The sequence below is a fragment of the Chanodichthys erythropterus genome, chromosome 4, assembly GCF_024489055.1.
Source record: "Chanodichthys erythropterus isolate Z2021 chromosome 4, ASM2448905v1, whole genome shotgun sequence".
NCBI lineage: Eukaryota > Metazoa > Chordata > Actinopteri > Cypriniformes > Xenocyprididae > Chanodichthys > Chanodichthys erythropterus.
In genome coordinates, this window is record NC_090224.1 from 20,331,525 (window position 1) to 20,350,000 (window position 18,476).

At 36.4% G+C, this 18,476-nt stretch overlaps 3 protein-coding genes and 1 long non-coding RNA gene across 7 annotated transcripts in view; 1 reads left to right on the forward strand and 3 right to left on the reverse strand.

The window, feature by feature from the left end:
- Nucleotides 1-12,712, reverse strand: part of kif13bb (kinesin family member 13Bb) — a 46,668-nt gene extending 33,956 nt beyond the window's left edge. For 2 of the 4 annotated variants that reach the window (XM_067384457.1, XM_067384454.1), the window contains exons 1-5: nucleotides 12,545-12,712; nucleotides 7,278-7,410; nucleotides 7,052-7,191; nucleotides 6,711-6,798; nucleotides 6,167-6,260 (exon numbers count right to left, since the gene is read on the reverse strand). In XM_067384457.1, the coding sequence (XP_067240558.1) occupies nucleotides 6,167-6,260; nucleotides 6,711-6,783 (167 nt within the window). In that variant the 5' untranslated portion in view covers nucleotides 6,784-6,798; nucleotides 7,052-7,191; nucleotides 7,278-7,410; nucleotides 12,545-12,712. Of the gene's footprint in view, nucleotides 1-6,166; nucleotides 6,261-6,710; nucleotides 6,799-7,051; nucleotides 7,192-7,277; nucleotides 7,509-10,667; nucleotides 10,718-12,544 lie in introns of those variants that run through there. The other 2 variants (XM_067384455.1, XM_067384456.1) reach the window with 2 other exon arrangements.
- ints9 (integrator complex subunit 9) overlaps nucleotides 8,274-18,476 on the forward strand; it is a 17,325-nt gene continuing 7,122 nt past the window's right edge. The window contains exons 1-15 of the mRNA XM_067384464.1: nucleotides 8,274-10,110; nucleotides 10,249-10,376; nucleotides 11,942-12,002; nucleotides 12,083-12,145; nucleotides 12,255-12,394; nucleotides 12,576-12,662; nucleotides 12,757-12,877; nucleotides 12,961-13,095; nucleotides 15,148-15,259; nucleotides 15,343-15,523; nucleotides 15,834-15,894; nucleotides 15,995-16,166; nucleotides 17,051-17,175; nucleotides 17,289-17,456; nucleotides 18,447-18,476. The exon at nucleotides 18,447-18,476 is cut by the window's right edge and continues 69 nt beyond it. Coding sequence (XP_067240565.1) covers nucleotides 10,102-10,110; nucleotides 10,249-10,376; nucleotides 11,942-12,002; nucleotides 12,083-12,145; nucleotides 12,255-12,394; nucleotides 12,576-12,662; nucleotides 12,757-12,877; nucleotides 12,961-13,095; nucleotides 15,148-15,259; nucleotides 15,343-15,523; nucleotides 15,834-15,894; nucleotides 15,995-16,166; nucleotides 17,051-17,175; nucleotides 17,289-17,456; nucleotides 18,447-18,476 — 1,593 coding nt within the window. The 5' untranslated portion in view covers nucleotides 8,274-10,101. The remainder of the gene's footprint in view (nucleotides 10,111-10,248; nucleotides 10,377-11,941; nucleotides 12,003-12,082; nucleotides 12,146-12,254; nucleotides 12,395-12,575; nucleotides 12,663-12,756; nucleotides 12,878-12,960; nucleotides 13,096-15,147; nucleotides 15,260-15,342; nucleotides 15,524-15,833; nucleotides 15,895-15,994; nucleotides 16,167-17,050; nucleotides 17,176-17,288; nucleotides 17,457-18,446) is intronic.
- On the reverse strand, nucleotides 12,739-17,081 carry LOC137019225 (uncharacterized). The gene is made up of 5 exons (XR_010894982.1): nucleotides 16,982-17,081; nucleotides 16,025-16,126; nucleotides 15,665-15,933; nucleotides 15,329-15,553; nucleotides 12,739-12,904 (listed from the first exon to the last, which is right to left on the reverse strand). It is a non-coding gene; the product is annotated as an uncharacterized lncRNA (long non-coding RNA).
- Nucleotides 17,347-18,476, reverse strand: part of extl3 (exostosin-like glycosyltransferase 3) — a 49,170-nt gene continuing 48,040 nt past the window's right edge. The window contains exon 6 of the mRNA XM_067384463.1: nucleotides 17,347-17,451. Coding sequence (XP_067240564.1) covers nucleotides 17,419-17,451 — 33 coding nt within the window. The 3' untranslated portion in view covers nucleotides 17,347-17,418. The remainder of the gene's footprint in view (nucleotides 17,452-18,476) is intronic.

The following is an 18,476-nucleotide window of genomic DNA, read 5'->3' on the forward strand; positions in this document are numbered from 1 at the left end:
ACTTCCGCCAGACAGGGGCGTAGTTTGTGGGGGGGATGGGGGGAGGTAACCCCCCCAATATTCAAATCCATCAGTTACATCCCCCCCAATATTTCAACATGAAAATCACAGTAGATCTATGCTAAAATATGTACATTTAATTTATTTTGTAACAATAATTTTGTTTCTAATCAAATTTGTGTTTGCCATAACAAATTAATCAGTCAATTTAATTAGTCAAAAAAATACCCCCCCTCCATTGAACCGATTGGTAACGCCCAACCAATGCGCATCTTACTTTCACCAACACAACGCGAGTGGAGCTCTACTGTTTGAATGAAAGAGAGCAGGTAGCACCAAAAATGAAGAGAACCGCCGCCCAGCCGACTATATTAAACTTCTGTTCAAAGAGGGACGTTAAAAAGAATAAAGCATGTACTGAGAAGGAGGTATGAAAACATTGCAATAGCCAAGTACACTCCACATATATTTTAGCTAGCTAATCCATTGCAATTTAGCCATAACTATCAGTGTAACTGTAACCAATTACTAAAACAGCCATCTATTTTGTTACTTCATTTTTCAATAGTGTCTTATCAATAACAAAAGTATTCACATCGGTGTTTGTTTTCTTCCTTAATTATTTTGACTTTTGAACGAATTGGCTGAATGAACGATTTAAGTAGCTCACTCATTAAAACGTTGAATCGCTGCCACCTACTGGTGATTTCAATATATAACATAATTTATTTCTTTTTAGAATCACTCCATTATGTTAGAATTTGATGAATGGTTATACATAAATTCCATAAAGTTATGATAGATAGATAGGTAGATAGATAGATAGATAGATAGATAGATAGATAGATAGATAGATAGATAGATAGATAGATAGATAGATAGATAGATAGATAGATAGATAGATAGATAGATAGATAGATAGATAGATAGATAGATAGATAAGAAATAAATTATCCATTAACGCTACACATAAAACAGATTTAAAAAAATAAATAAATAAAATAAATAACAGGAAGCATACCAACGCTCAACCCCCCCAATGTTGAAACCAAATCTACGCCCTTGCCGCCAGACCACCTTCTGTATTCAACTTGTGAATAAAGTGTAAAACTCTCGCAGTTCAAAAAGCTTACACTACGTCCTAGCTCGAATGCGTCAGGATATTTATTAAAATATCTCCGATTGTGTTCATCAGAAAGAAGAAAGTCTTATACACCTAGGATGGCTTGAGGGTGAGTAAAGCTTGGGGTAATTTTTATTTGAAAGTGAACTAATCCTTTAAGCACAGCATGTAATTTTCGCCACTAGAGGTCACTTATTCAAAACAATAAAAGGCGCAGCTTGATGACGCTGTGAAGGAGCAGGGAATGATGGGAGTTATCGTCTTCACCTCCACTGCTAATGGAAATCATTCCGACAGGACTCAAAAATTATGTTCATATATGAGGTAATGAAATAAAGTTTTGATTTGATCAAATGATATTATTTCATTCTAATGAATTAGTTGCAAGTAACGTAATATTTAATGCAAGATTACAACTCATACATGTCACTTTATTTGTCAAATTAAAATGTTTTCAAAACAATCACACTAAAAGTACATTTGAACACACCCACAGCATTTGCAAACACTTACTATTAGTGTATGTGTGTGTGTGTGTGTGTGTGTGTGTGTGTGTGTGTGTGTGTGTGTGTGTGTGTGTGTGTGTGTGTGTGTGTGTGTGTGTGTGTGTGTGTGTGTGTGTGTTTGTGTGTGTGTGTGTGTGTGTGTGTGCCCCCCAACTCTAAGACCTCCCTGAAGGCCATTGTTTAATTCACACCCTGATCATGTGCATTCTGAGGACAAGCTGAACCATGTGTGAGAATTACACAATGAAATCATCCCCTTTGAATCTCAAGTTTTACTTTAATTAAAAACCACCCTGATATAATTTACATGACAAGCAGTATCTGCATAAGTGTGCTGTCTCTACTTGTGCTTCATTATGAAAACACAAATTTGCTGTGAGGGATTATTATGGAATTTGAGTAAACTGTCGTGCATGAGCCTGTAAAACCTGTTTGCACGCCAACACTGCAAACTGCTGCAAGTTACAGCAGAGGTGGTTCAGCAGTCTGAAACATGACTGGATCACTGCTTAGAAACAGAGAAAAGTTGGACTTGACTGAGGAGATTCAGGTGACCTGGAAGACAGCCAGATCTCTGGGAAAGGCTCGTGGAGAAAACAGACACACCCTTTGTAAAGAGACCAGGAGAAGGAGTGGAAGAGGAGACATGGAGTGACTGACTGGCACAGGTTGTCTGGTCTTTATATACCAGCTTGATGCATGATGACAGACGACCAACACAAAAACCGTGAGCTGATTTCAGCTGAAGGACAGACAAACCGCTGGATCAGTGACTGTGATATGAAACACTGATGACTGATGAAGGCTCTGCTCCAAAACCAACAAACGCCTCTTTGTGTTAATGGAGCAAACATATGCATGGACCAAAACATCAGGCCATCATTCAGTAAATAAAAATCTGGTCTCAATTGACTTGTATGGTTAAATAAACGTGTAAATGTACATTAATGACAATAAATAATTAAAGAGCAAAACTGTTTAAAAACCAATGGAAATGCAGCAACATTAAAGATGATACAGTTTTTAATGTACTTTTATTATATTGGCTGGATAACTACTCATCTAGCACAAAGAAACCACCCACCTTAGCAGCACCCTAGCAACCACTCAGAAGACCTTACACAAACCCATTGTAACACTTTAGTAACCCCCAAGAAAACCTTAGCAACTACCTTGCAACCTCTGAGAATAACACTTGGCAAAATTCTATAGTATAATTCCCTCGAAAACACACCCACATAATGCCCTAGAAACCACCCACAGCACTTTAGCAACTGCCTAGCAACCACCCAGAACACCTTGACAACCACATAAGTCCCTAGAAAGCGCCTAGAATACCTTAGCAACTGCTTAGAAACACCCTAGCAACCACCCAGAACACACTGATAACCACATAATAATCTAGAAACCACCCAGAACACCTTGTCAACCACATAATTCCCAAGAAACACCCAGAATATCTTTGCAACTGCTTAGAAACACCCTAGCAACCACCCAGATTACATTGAGAACCACATAATAATCTAGAAACCACCCAGAACACCTTGTCAACCACATAATTCCCAAGAAAACACCCAGAATATCTTTGCAACTGCTTAGAAACACCCTAGCAACCGCCAAGATCACATTGAGAACCACATAATAATCTAGAAACCACCCAGAACACTTTAGCAACTACCTAGCAACCACCCAGAAGAACACCTTGTCAACCACATAATTCCCAAGAAAACACCCAGAATATCTTTGCAACTGCTTAGAAACACCATAGCAACCACCCAGAACACACTGATAACCACACAATAATCTAGAAACCACCCAGAACACCTTGACAACCACATAATTCCCAAGAAAACACCCAGAATATCTTTGCAACTGCTTAGAAACACCCTAGCAACCACCCAGAACACACTGATAACCACACAATAATCTAGAAACCACCCAGAACACCTTGACAACCACATAATTCCCAAGAAAACACCCAGAATATCTTTGCAACTGCTTAGAAACACCCTAGCAACCACCCAGAACACACTGACAACCATTTAATGCCCTAGAAACCACTGAGAACACCTTAGCAACTGCCTAACAACCAGTTAGAACACACTAATAATCATGTAATGAAACACACAGAATACCTTAGCAACTGCTTAGAAACACCCAAGCAACCACCCAGAACACCTTGACAACCACAAGTCCCAAGAAACCACTGAGAACACCTTAGCAACTGCCTAACAACCAATTAAAACATGCTAATAATCATATAATGCCCTACAAACCACCCAGAAAAACTTAGCAACTCCCTAGCAACTGCATCTGACAGCGTAGGTCACATGGCAGTGACAACATTATTCATACTACAAACATTTCACACTATGCGTAACATACTTTTTTAGCAGTCGCGAAGTAAGTTTCAAAGCAAATGTAGTATCTGCTATACACTAGTATAATTTCTGACCCACCTTAACAACCACATAACACCCTAGAAACCACTCAGAAAATCTTAGCAACTGCCTAGCAACACCATAGCAACACCCCCAGAACACCTTGACAACCACATTATGCCCTAGAATCCACCCAGGACATCTTAACATTCGCTTATACCCTGAACATTGTAGTGAAGTCCTAGTAAACACCCAGAACAGCTTAAAAACACACAGCAACACTGGAGAAACCATATCAGCAACCTTCTAGCAAGCACTCTGACAACTTTAGAAACTCCTGAGAAGGCACAGATAACTCTCAAACTTTTCATCTTCAAGAAATTTTTGTTGTTGTTGTTGTAAACCTCAAGTTAAGACTCAAGCTAAGATTCAATATCATTTGCAAAGCTGTGTGTTGCTTGGCAAATATGACGCACATGAAGAGCTTTGTTTTTCACACATTGTGCAGCTTTGTTTTTAAGTTGCCTAAAAAGACCCAATGAGACATGAGTAATTTAGCTTCTTGAGGTTTTTCGCGAGTATCCAGGGTTACCTTTGACCTGCTAATGAACCTTCACTTGTTTCTATGGACACTGAAGGTCAGAGGAAAAGAGGAATGTAGAGAAATAAAAAAGAAAATGTCACCAAGAGACAGACAGAATCAGACCGAAACAGGAAGTCTGATCTGCTATATAGAGATTCTCTGTTTCTGTACTACTTTACTAAGTGATCAGACTCATGATTTCACCTGGTGAGCAATACCACCTAGCAACTAGAAATTACCCAGAACACCCTAGCACTGTGATGGCCAGTTTTGCACAGGCAAACAGCACTCACATGTTCTTCAGATCTAGTCAATATTACTTTAATTGTTTCAGGCGTGTCAAGACTTAAAGGATTCGTCCACTTTTAAAGGTGCCCTAGAACTTTTTTTTTTAGGTCTAAGGTGTCCCCTGAATGTGTCTGTGAAGTTTCAGCTCAAAATACCCCATACATTTTTTTTTATTCATTTTTTTAACTGCCTATTTTGGGGCATCATTATAAATGAGCCGATTCAGGGCTACTGGCCCTTTAATTCCCGTGCTCCAAGCCCACGGAGCTCGCGCTTGCCTTGAACAGTGCATAAACAAAGTTTACATCAAGTTTACAAAGTGTTCGTCAACTCTTGTTATTAAACTATGCCAAGATAAATTAAATTTTTCATTTCGAGGGCACCTTTAAATAAAATTTTCCTGATAATTTACTCACCTTCATGTCATCCAAGATGTTCATGTCTTTCTTTCTTCAGTCGAAAAGAAATTAAGATTAAGGTTTTTGATGAAAACATTCCAAGATTATTCTCCTTATAGTGGACTTTAATGGCCTCCAAACGGTTGAAGGTCAAAATTACAGTTTCAGTGCAGCTTCAAAGAGCTTTAAACGATCCCAGGCGAGGAATAGGAGTCTTATCTAGCGAAACCATCACTCATTTTCGGAAAAAAATAAACTGTATATGCTTTATAAACACAAATGATCGTTTTTTGCACGCGCTTACGCTTTCCATATTCTTCAAAAAGCTTACGCTGTGTGTCCTACGCCTTCCCTATTCTACTTATGGAAAAAAACGAAACTGGCGCCGCGTTCGTTCTGTAAGTAGAATAGGAAAGGCGTAGTACATACGGCGTAAGCTTTTTGAAGATTACGGAAAGTGGAAGCACGTGCAAGACGATAATTTGTGTTTATAAAGCATATACAGTTGTATTTTTTAGAAAATGACAGATGGTTTCACTAGATTAGACTCTTATTCCTTGTCTGGTATCATTTAAAGCTCTTTGAAGCTGCACTGAAACTGTCATTTTGACCTTCAACCGTTTGGTGCCCATTGAAGTCCACTATAAGGAGAATAATCCTTGAATGTTTTCATCAAAAACCTTCATTTCTTTTCAACTGAAGAAAGAAAGACATGAACATCTTGGATGACATGAGGGTGAGTAAATTATCAGGAAAATTTTATTTAAAAGTCGACTAATCTTTAAGAGTCTTTTAACAAGAGCAGCAAAAATGACAAATACAAATTTCACTATACTGAGTGTTCGCCAAACACACACCCACACAAACACACACACAATCCAGTTTACCTGCTGTCGCCCTTTCCCAGGTTTCCACTGGATGGGTGGAGGACGGTCTGGTTTCCTTCCATGTCCACAACACATTTTGTCTTTAAGTCTCGTTCTGTAAAACGCACATTAAAGGCTTAGTTCACCCAAAAATGAAAATCATCCTATACTTTATTCATCCTCAAGCCATCATAAGTGTATACGACTTTCTTCTTTCAGCCAAACATAATCAGAGTTATATTAAATATACAGCTTCGTAATGGGATTGAATAGCGCACAAGTTTTTGAAGCTCCATAATGTAAATCCAGTGAATTAATAAATGCCTTCTGAAGAGAAGTGATGCATTTTTATAAGAAAAATATCCATATTTGAAACTTTATAAACTATAAACATCACCGTCTTCTGGCAACGGCCGTACACAAGTCTAGTTCCGGCGGAAGAATGACCTCTGACCCGATGCACAAGTTAAAGGTTTACTTTCATAGATGAAATAAGGGCTGCAGATAATGATCAGAAACACACACACATATTGTGATGGTCACATGGCTTGAAGTTCATACTCACCTCTCCTGTTCATGGGACGCACCCGGACAGCCACTTTCACATTAGACTCATTCACAGCACTGTCATCCATCATGAAGATCTTCTGCACCTGTCTCAAGAGTTCCTGTGTTACTATTTCATCCAATTATGACACTAACATGCAGCTTTATCTGTCAACATACTCAATATTACAAATTATAACCTTCATTTATTTGTCATACAATATTACAAATTAAACTTTTAAACATTGTAAAAAAAATCTTTCAATTGTTTGATCTGTAATAATGTTTGAGAATTTAAAGTTTATGAATGCACTCCAAGAAGTTTTCATAAGGGTTATAATAAAGTAAACAAAGTTTTACCTGTTCATGGGGAGTGCGACTGCTCGTTATGTAGCTGTGTGTGTCATTCCGACAGTGATCATGTGGAATCGATACAGATTAAATGCCCAGAACAAACACACTGACTCATGCAGACAGGAATACAACACTTCCACACACACCTACGGAACAAACAGCAATGCTTAGTAAGTGTATTCAAGGGAAAACAGCGATAAATGTTTCGTTTCCTGATCTCTCGCCATCTTACCGTGTTAAACTTCAGCGGATCTTCAGGAGCTTTAGAGCAGGTGAATCACGCACATACGGGACTGACTGACCGTGAACCGAACGAGCAGGTAGAGCGGCGTCACTCGTCACACGAGTGCTGGAATGGGCGGGTCCTATCGACAAGAATTGTTTTTGATTGGCCAGATATGCATTATTCTTCTCTCATTTACTATTATGCACGGCTACTTCCTGGTTTTCGTTAAAGGATTAGTTCACTTTCAAATGAAAATTTCCTGATAATTTATTCACCCCCATGTCATCCAAGATGTCTTTCTCTCTTCAGTCGAAAAGAAATTAACGATTGAAGGTCAAAATTACAGTTTCAGTGCAGCTTCAAAACGTTCTACACGTTCCCAGACAAGGAATAAGGGTCTTATCTAGAGAAACCATTGCTATTTTCAATTTCAATTTAAATATATATATATATATATATATATATATATATATTTTTTTTTTTATACGTTTTAACCATAAATGCTCATCTTGAACTAGCTCTCTTCTTCTTCTCTATTTGAATTCCAGCACTGCTAAGTGCATTACTGCCCTCCACAGGTCAAAGTTTGAACTAAATTGTCATATATACAATATGCTAGTGCAAGTATATAACAATTAGTTCAAACTTTGACCTGTGGAGGGCAGTAATACACTTAGCAGTGTCTACACTGCCAGAATTCTAATAGAGAAGAAGAAGAAGAGAGCTAGTTCAAGATGAACATTTTTTTTTTTTTTTTTTTTTTGAAACCGAGCAATGGTTTCTCTAGATAAGACCCTTATTTACCGTCTGGGATCGCTGTAAACTGTAATTTTTGACCTTCAACCGTTTGTGCGCCATTGAAGTCCACTATATGGAGAAAAATCCTGGAATGTTTTCATCAAAAACTTTCATTTCTTTTCGACTGAAGAAAGAAAGACATTAACATCTTGGATGACATGGAGGTGAGTAAATTATCAGGAAAAATTTATTTGAAAGTGAACTAATCCTTTAAGCCAGCTTCTGCATTTCCGGTGAACTGCTGTTCATTCACAAAACCATCAATGGTTGACTTTTTAATGTTGTGTTTATATATTCATGCAGTTATCACATTTACCTATTTTACCAATAAATCAGTTTTATTGATTGCAATAAAGATGAAGCCATTAGGACCGCTTAAAAATGCTGTGTCTGTAATTAGACACGTGCACGCATTTTTTCAAATGTTATTTTTAATGTGGTGACCACAAACATTACTTGTTCCTCCTTCTGAGATTGTCCCCATTGTAAAACCGAACGTTTAAAAATGTAGGAAATTCAACATTTGATAGAAAACACTTATTTAAAAATAAAAAAGACAATAATTACCACTTTAACCAGCAGGTGGCGGCAAACTAACATTTATTTGCGCATATATCAGCCATTTCCTCTAATCGTTTTTTACTTTGTTTTTGACTAAACTTTATAAACTAACTAGGTTTAAAAATACATTTTGTCAATGTTAAGTATAAAATACTCACAAAATCTTAAGAAAAACAATAACTTTTCTTGTAAATGAATGACACAGAAAGCGAGCACCGCACTCTCTTTATAATCACAACCACTGTCAGTCAGTGCAGCGCAGATTTCAGCAAACTTTTAAAAACACACATTTTATTCAATTAATGTAACTAAAGTGCAAAATAAATATTTAATTTTTGAAGCTTTTTTCACATAAAAGTGTGAAAACTGATGGTTGAATTGAATTTAGCCGAGGAGGAACAATGAGGTAGGTACGTCTTTGCTTTTGAATCGCTCTCTCGGTACTTTGATGTCATACGCCGATCGGTCTGCGCAGCGCTGATGCATCTCGGACTGTGATGACGCGTTTTAACGGTCATCAATATCGTAAATCCTGTAAAGTTTTTCATATTTTTTATTTTTTTAAAAAAAGCTGTACATTTATAACACTATACTTAGTATTATATTACCGTTGCATCAAATCACAAAAATCTACTTAACACTGTTGTGAGGGTGTTTCTAATACAGCGACTGTGGGAGCGACGGAAAAAATGACATCTTTCTCTCTTCTGACTGCCGTTATCAATCATTCTCAATTTTTTTTCCTCTTTTTGAAAGCAATGAAAACACTATTGTGGAGTTTTCTTTTGCTATTTATGCAAATGGAAACACAAAAATATATTTAACGAAGTCTCTCGTTCACCGCTATCAAAGTTTACCCAACTACGTCTTCCGCTTCTGAGAAACCCGGAAATGTGAAAAGTGTCTAAAATCGCTTTTTTTAAAAAAATACATTTACTATTAAAGTTTCTGAGTATCACTATGCAGCTGTAAATTATTGTTTTTTCCCAATTTTTACCCCTAAATTCATCTGTATATTTGTTTAAAATAATATTATTACAATATAAACAATTATATAAATAACGAAAATGCAAGGAAGTTAAACACAAACGCATGAATACATAAATAAATAAATAAATAGAAGTTTTTTTTTTTTTAACATGGCATTCTTTTGGACATGTACCGTGATATTCTTTAAAGTATTTTGGAGCTCCATCTAAATACTGTAATCCATGGTATTGTTTGCAAATTGACAAATTCTATTTATTCTCAAAATAATATATTTTAGAAAGAAAAGAATACTCAATGTCGTAGTGCAGTGTCACTCCTGACCGCTAGGGGGCAAATGCATGTTTGCCATGAGCTGAATGACACGCACAGTCATACAGTAGAAGAAAAAGACATCAGCCGTGAATATCACCGACTTGTAGAATCACAAAAAAACAAAAAAACAACGAAGCTACAAAATCAATTGAGTTTTTGAAGACCAGACATGAAGTTGGTGCGTATATTAGTGTGATTTGTTAATACATGAGTATGATGTATCACATCCCGGTTATTTGTGTTAAATCAGCTACAGTTGAGTCTCAATATTGAGATCAGTAAATGACTCTTTCCATGTATTTTGTGTGTGTTTCAGTACTGTCTGTCAGGTCACCCCACTCTGCCCTGTAATGTGCTCAAGTTTAAATCCACCACCATCATGCTGGACTGTGGGCTGGACACAACAGCAGCCCTGTACTTCCTGCCACTGCCTCTGGTGCACAGGTATCAGTACATTAACACTCATCACAATATGACAATATTATTATCATTATATCCTGGATCACTCAGAATATATATATATATATATATATATATATATATATATATATATATATATATATATATATGACACTTTGATGTGATGATATGAAATTAATAGTTATTCATCATGCATTTTTATTGGTACTTATTGGATGTGTATTTCTTTAAAGGTGCAATATGTAATATTTTTGCAGTAAAATACCCCAAAACCACTAGGTCAGTGTTATATATTTTGTTCACTTGAGTACTTACAATATCCCAAATGTTTCCAGTGGCGTCATACCCGCGTTACCCTCGGTTTCCTGTTTTATTTTGTAGAAACCATGGAAACACCAAAGACGCTTTAATATTTACATGTTTTAATACACAAGGGAACAACTGTTTGATATGTTTATAGACTGAAAACTTATCATTGTTATATAGCTCAACACGTTTAGTCTTATTGTTTAAATCTATTGTTTAATAACTATGCTTTACCATGCCTCAGAGAATAACACTATTTTGTCAAGTAGCTAACATAGCATAATCAGATGCAGCTTTATTTTTAGTAACAGTAATACAGCATTTTCTCCATCATACAATACATTTAAAATTAATTACATGCCATTTATCAACACAATCATCCAGCATTTAATATAATATTGTAAAATGGATCTATCTTACTGCAGTGTATAACAGTGTCTCACAGCAGCCGCCGAGCGAACGCACAGAGTAACGTTATAACATCATTTTCAACACTCTCAAATGTATCTAATATGATAAACAGAGCTGCGTTTCCTCATACTCATGACTAGAAAAGCGGAAGCGGCGCCGGCGACTGTGTCATAATAAAAGTCCCGCTGCTCGTGAGGCGTGTGTTGATCAATCGCTCCAGCTCCTCGTTCAGCTCCACAACACTCGCTCCTGCTCTGCTTCATACTACAGAAACATTAATAATCGCATCCATGAACATGATTTCTTCCCGAGTCCAATCCCTATTCTTTTGCACCAGCCGTTGAGGTGAAGACCACATGTCCCACGATTCCGCGCTCAAACTTGCCGTCATCAAGCTACGCCTTTGTTTTAAATATGACTCTAGCGACCTCTAGCAGGCAGAAAATATTACAGTACATATTGCACCTTTAACTGTGTTTTATGTTTAATTTAGGGGATCAGTAAAGAATTGTTATATTAGTGTATTTGAATATTCAGCGTAGAAGACATTATTTTTAATAGATTTTTTTTGCATTAACATTTTTTAATCTACTTGTCTATTAGTGCTAGATACACATTTAATTTTACCTCTGTTTTATTTACTAATGATCTATTTAGTAAATAAAAATAACATAAATATGTTCATATCATTGAAAAATTATATGTATTATATTCTTATATCTTATATAAAAAGCTACTAGATATTTTGTGGATTTAAGCATTTAAGTGAATCCCATCCAGTCGACTAAAACAACTAGATATCTTATGAGCATGTTGTTTATTTTTTTCTATTAATTACTGATAAAAAATAATTTTATTCTTATGATTTACAGTCCAAGACTATCCAAGCTCCCAGGATGGGTTTCCAAGGACGGAGCCATAAACCTGGAAAAAGTGAGTGCTTGCTTGACATGCTCCTTTTATAAATATCAATATATTTCCATATTAAGAAGTTTGTTGTCTGTGTGTTGTAGGAGCTGAAGGAATGCTCAGGGCGTGTGTTTGTGGACTCACAGCCAGAATTTTGCCTCCCTGAAGTAAATATTTGCTCTTCACACAAATTAAATGGCCCCTTGTTCATCGTTTCTTTCTTGTCTGTGGATCAGAACGTTTTTTTGTTAAAGAAACGATTGGACTTTTTTCCAGAAAGAGCTGCTCGACCTCTCCACCATAGACGTGATCCTGATATCAAACTATCACTGCATGATGGCGCTGCCGTATATCACCGAACACACGGGCTTCACGGGGACCGTATACGCCACAGAACCCACCCTACAGATCGGCAGGTCTGCTTCTCTAAACACACTACAAGAAATTAATTCTTCTATTCAGCAAGGATGCATTCAATTTTGTCTCACAATAGCTGACAAATTATTCCCACATTTTGATATGATCTACAGTTCATTTAGCAGTAATCTCGTAGTTAAGCCACTCACCAACTGCTTTGATTGGCTGTCTGTGGTTCAGGTTGCTCATGGAGGAGTTGGTGACATTCATGGAGAGAGTTCCAAAGGCTCATGCTGCCACCTGCTGGAAGAACAAAGAAATACAAAGGCACTGGATTCCACTTTGCAGCTTATTCTAGCCAAGAACCACCCATTTAGACAACATCTGCTTTATTTAAATGTGACGTTTGTGTGTATTTCAGGCTGCTCCCAGGGCCTCTGAAGGACGCGGTGGACGTCTGGAGCTGGAGGAAGTGTTACAGCATGCAGGAAGTCAATTCTGCCCTCAGTAAAGTCCAGCTGGTGGGATATTCTCAGAAAGTGGTGAGGTCCTCATTTCAGCACTCCTATCTAAAACAAAACACAGTATAAACCCCTCTGTTTAAACTCTTATTTCTGTCTCTCAGGAGTTGTTTGGAGCAGTGCAGGTCACTCCGCTGAGTTCGGGATATTCACTGGGAAGCTCAAACTGGATCATTCAGTCGCATTATGAGAAAGTGTCTTATGTGTCTGGCTCCTCTCTGCTCACCACACACCCTCAGGTGACGACACACACACGGATCACAGCAGACACACAACAGCTGCCTACCTGAACAGTGTTTAAGGCAATCTATGTGTCCTTCAGAGAGAACACAAATCCTTAACGCATGAAAAAATCATCAAAGTCAAGAGAAATTAGTAGTTATATTTACTAAATTAGTCATTTATTAAGATATTAAATGTATTTGATAATAAAATATGAAAAAACATATTCATTAAATTTAAAATAAAATAAACATTTAAAAAAAAAAGATTATTTTTTTAGCAGTGTATTCCTAAAAATAGACTTTGAAATCTTATTTCCACCACAAAATATAAAATAAAAAAGGTAATTGAGACTTTTTTATCTCACAATTCTGACGTTTTTTCAATTGGGAGTTATAAAGTCAGAATTGTGAGATATAAAGTCAGAATTGCGTAATGTAAAGTCAGAATTGCATGGAATAAAGTCAGAATTGCATGATATGAAATCAGAATTGTGTGATATAAAAAATATCAGAATTGCGTGATATAAAGTCAGAATTGTGTGAAATTGTCTAAATTGCGAGATATAAAACTCACAATTGCGAGTTGTAAAGTCAGAACTGCATAATATAAACTCGCAATTCTGACTTTTTTTTCAGAATTGTGTTTATATCTCGCAGATTTGACTTTATAACATGCAATTATGAGTTTATATCATGCAATTCTGAGAAACTAGAAACTAGCTTCCATAGTTTTCCCAGCTATTTGTGTTGTGTATTTTTATGCATTACATAGCTTAGACACACACTAACATAAATAAAACAATTAATAATCATTTTTTGTTAACTAGAAATAAAGCTGGGATATATGTATATATGAAAAACTTAAACCTAAGTAAAAATTAGAAATGATGCCTTGGCAATAAATTGAAAGTTGAAGAACTAAAACTGAAATAAAAATAATTTAAAGCTTAATAGAAATCTAATAAAAATACGGAAGAGGATTAGGGCTAAGCAATAATAAAAAAATAAATCCATCTCGAGATTAAAGTTGTTAAATTTTGAGAAAAAAATCGTTAAATTTTGAGAAAAAAGCCGAGATAAAATGTTGAGAATAAAGTAATTAAATTATGACTTTATTCTCAACATTTTATTTAGACTTTTTTCTCGAAATTTAACAACTTTAATCTTGAGATGGTTTTAATTTTTTATTATTGCTTGGCCCTAATCCTCTTCCGTATAAAAATGACAAAACCACATAACATAAATATTAAGTCTTAAACTAAAATTAAAATGAAATTTTAAAAATAAAAGTTTAATCAAAATATTAATAAATACTATTATAGTAAAGAAATAATACATATAATTAACACTGGACAAAAAATATTGGTGTAGAAACAATTTTCACTCAGAAATTGCTAGTTCTCTCATAAATGTTTTAATATTAAAAACACATTGAATTAAGCATTTTGAAGTACACTTGAAATTTTGAAAGATTAAAATAGTATGTAAAATGTACTCCAGTAGTTTTTGTTTTATTTACAACTCTAAAGCATTGTTTTTTTACACAGTATGGTTGAGTCTGTAACATGCTAACATCATATTTCACTGATATCAATTTTGAGTTAAGTTAACCACATGCTAACATCAATGATTCTACCCTAAATAGTGCACTTGATGTGGACTTACAGTCTGGTGGCCTTCAGTCCATAAGAAGTGTCCTATTTATCAATTTATATTTCTGATGGGTGTTCATGAGCGTGCATTTGATGCAAAATATTAACCAGCTGTTTATGCTGGAAAGTGTCACAAGTGTTAATTGTGACAAGGACAATCATGAGTACAGGCTCTCGTGCGCCTCTCAACATGCTAACGTCAAACTCTGTTGGAATCAATTGAGCGTTGAGTCGCTAGCGCACTTCACTGCAGATCATTTATTTATGAGGTTCCATTTCACTTAAAATGCTGCCTATGTAGACGGAATACGAAGACTTTTTCGCCTTTGCTATAAAACCAGGCGTTTTTAATGGTTATTCATCGGTTATGGATTTTGTATTTTGAGCGATTTGAGACATGTGTTGTGTTGTGCAGCCCATGGAGCAGAGCTCTCTGAAGAACAGCGACGTTCTCATCCTGACAGGCCTGACCCAGATCCCCACCGCCAACCCCGACGGCATGCTGGGAGAATTCTGCAGCAACCTGGGTGAGATTCACTTACCTGCCTGATTTAGTGTGTTATGTAACAGTGCATCTGACTGCGCTCAACTTTTACCTTTTCTCTCTCAGCCATGACGATCCGTGCCGGCGGGAACGTGCTGGTCCCGTGTTATTCCTCGGGGGTCATCTACGACCTGCTGGAGTGTCTGTATCAGTTCATGGACTCGGCTAACCTGGGAACCACCCCGTTCTACTTCATCTCCCCCGTGGCCAACAGCTCGCTGGAGTTCTCGCAGATCTTTGCCGAATGGTACGATCACAAACGGCCTCCAGTAACGGGCTTGATTTAAAATATAGATTAAAAAAGCATATAGAATGAATTCTTACAAAAAAGTGCCATGGTAATCATATTTTCTGCTAGAATTTAATATTTAATTATTGGAAACCTCACTGAAATTCATTGGTTTGATCTCCCTGACAGTAGGAGCTTTGGTATGTTGGCACATACTATGGTTACCATGGTAATGTTTCATTTCTGCTGTGATATTTCCACAGAAGTACTCAAGAATAGCTCATTCTCTGGCTGTTTTCCTCTCCTGCTTTGTATGTTTGTGTTGAAGGTTGTGTCAGAACAAGCAGTCTAAAGTTTATCTGCCCGAGCCACCGTTTCCTCATGCAGAGGTAAAAAAACCCCTTCTAAATCATCATCCAAACACATCCCTGTAATGACACATACAGGTTTGTTGTTCACTGACTGTCATGTTTTCTGTTGTTTTTCTAGCTGATTCAGACGAATAAACTGAAGCATTACCCCAGTATTCATGGAGACTTCAGCAGTGAGTTTCGGCAGCCGTGTGTGGTGTTCACGGGTCACCCGTCCCTGCGCTTCGGTGATGTGGTGCACTTCATGGAGCTGTGGGGAAAATCCGGCCTCAACACCATCATTTTCACTGGTGAGATCAAACTGATCACTAATACTTCTGACTGGAAAGAAATTATTACTTTTATTTAGCAAGTATGCATTGAAATGATCAAAAGTGACAGCAACTATGTTTTCATCCACCTATTTTTACATGCATTTTGGGATTTTGAATAAAAAATGCTGGATGGAAATGACAAAATGCGCATTAAAAACGCATGCGCTCAATTGAGTCGGATAAACTTTTATCTGATAAGAAAACATGTGCATAAACTACAATGGAAACACATTTCCTTGATGCACATCAAAAAAGATGTGTCTTTGCAATGGGATGGCATAACTGAATATAAATTTGCAACTTTGGATGGAAACATTGCTAGTAAAGACATTTATAATGTTACAAAAGATTTTACGGAGCCCCACACATCACATGCAAGAAAAAAAAAGTTTGTGCACACAATTTACTATTTAGTTCCCTGGATTTTCTAAATCATGAAGAATTAGCAAGTCGAGGGAACAAATTAGTAAATCATGGGTTCCACAAAAATATGAAGCAGCACAACTATTTTCAACATTGATAATAATCAGAAATATTTCTTGAGCAGCAAATCATCATATTAGAATGATTTCTGAATGATCATGTGACACTGAAGAGTGGAGTAATGATGCTGAAAATTCAGCTTTGATCACAGGAATAAATTACTTTGTAAAATATATTCAATTAGAAAAGTTATTTTAAATTGTAAAAATATTTCACAATATTTCTGTTTTTACTGTATTTTTTATCAAACAAAAAGCAGCCTTGGTGCGCAGAAGAGATGTATTTCAAAAACAATAACACAATCTTACCGAACCCAAACTTTAATCTCGCGTGGGAAACGCTCTGACCTCTGACTCTAAATGTTGTGTCCCTCTCAGAGCCGGACTTCTCCTACCTGGACGCCCTGGCTCCGTATCAGCCGTTGGCAATGAAGTGTGTTTACTGCCCTATAGACACACGACTCAACTTCCACCAGGTTTCCAAACTCCTGAAGGACATCCAGGTACGCTCTGTTCCTCCTGAAAGGTCAAATGTCTACAGTGTAGTCATTAAATCATTAAATGATGAAGTCAGTTGATTGAATCAGTGACCTGTTCCTTTCTGTTCTCCCATCAGCCTCTTCATGTGGTGTGTCCGGAGCCGTACACTCAACCTCCTCCGGCTCAGCTTCACCGCTCAGACCTGATGCTGGAGCTGCAGCCGCCGCCCATGGCCTACCGCCGCTGCTCCGTCCTGGGGCTTCCCTTCAGACGCCGCTATGAACGCATTCACCTGCTGCCTGAGGTCAGAGCCACAACAAACTCTCAGTATCATTCAATGATTTATTTCTAATGGCGTGTAGAGATTGACTGATGTCCAGCCTAGAAAAAATTGACATCTCCTTCACCTTTTATTCAAATATTATTAAAGATTAAAGATTTTTTAAGCATATTGCATAGTTATGATTGGAGTCCATTGTTTTATGTGTGATAACGCAATGAAACATGCCAAATTTTGCAGACATCATTTTTGGCCAGGCTGTCATATAAACAAATTATGAACACATGCAAAAATGATTGAGAACCAATGAAATATTAATAACTGGTTATGTTTGTAGCCAATTTATGATTTTTCCTGTATGCTTTTTGCATAGTTAAATAAAACCTGTAGCTGTAGTGCAAATAATTATGTCATATATATATATATATATATGTATATATATTCACTTATTTTAATTTTAGTCCAATTTTTATTAAAGTGCTTTAAAGTGAGTTTTATTTTTAGTTTAGTTAGTAATTTTAGTATTTTAACAAACTTATTTTTAAGTTAGTTGCCAAAGCAAATTTTTTTTTTTATTTAGTTTGTTTTTTCATAATGTATGGTTTAAGGTTTTCATAATGTATGTTTCTAATGCATCTGAAGTTAGTTGTTTGTCATGTGTTTTAATGCATTATACTATCTAAAGGTGTAACAATGAATAAGTAAGTATTGTAATGTATTATAACTGTGGTTTCAATTATTCATGAGACCATAAAATGCATTACAAGGCATAATTAATGCATTAAAAACACTTTTATAATGCATTATATATAAAGGCTTTAAGTAAAGTGTTTCCAAATATATATTTTTTTATATTTAGTTTTTGGTAACGATAACAACTCCGGTCAAAAAGCATAAGAATATTGTGTAAATTGTGTAAATAAATAGTGTCAGTAATGTAAAACTATATCAGTCGATATCTGTTGCTTACTGTTGTTCAGTATCTCAGTCTCTTTGCTCTCTGTAAACATCCAGCTTGCCAAATCTCTTGTTCCTGCTGAGATT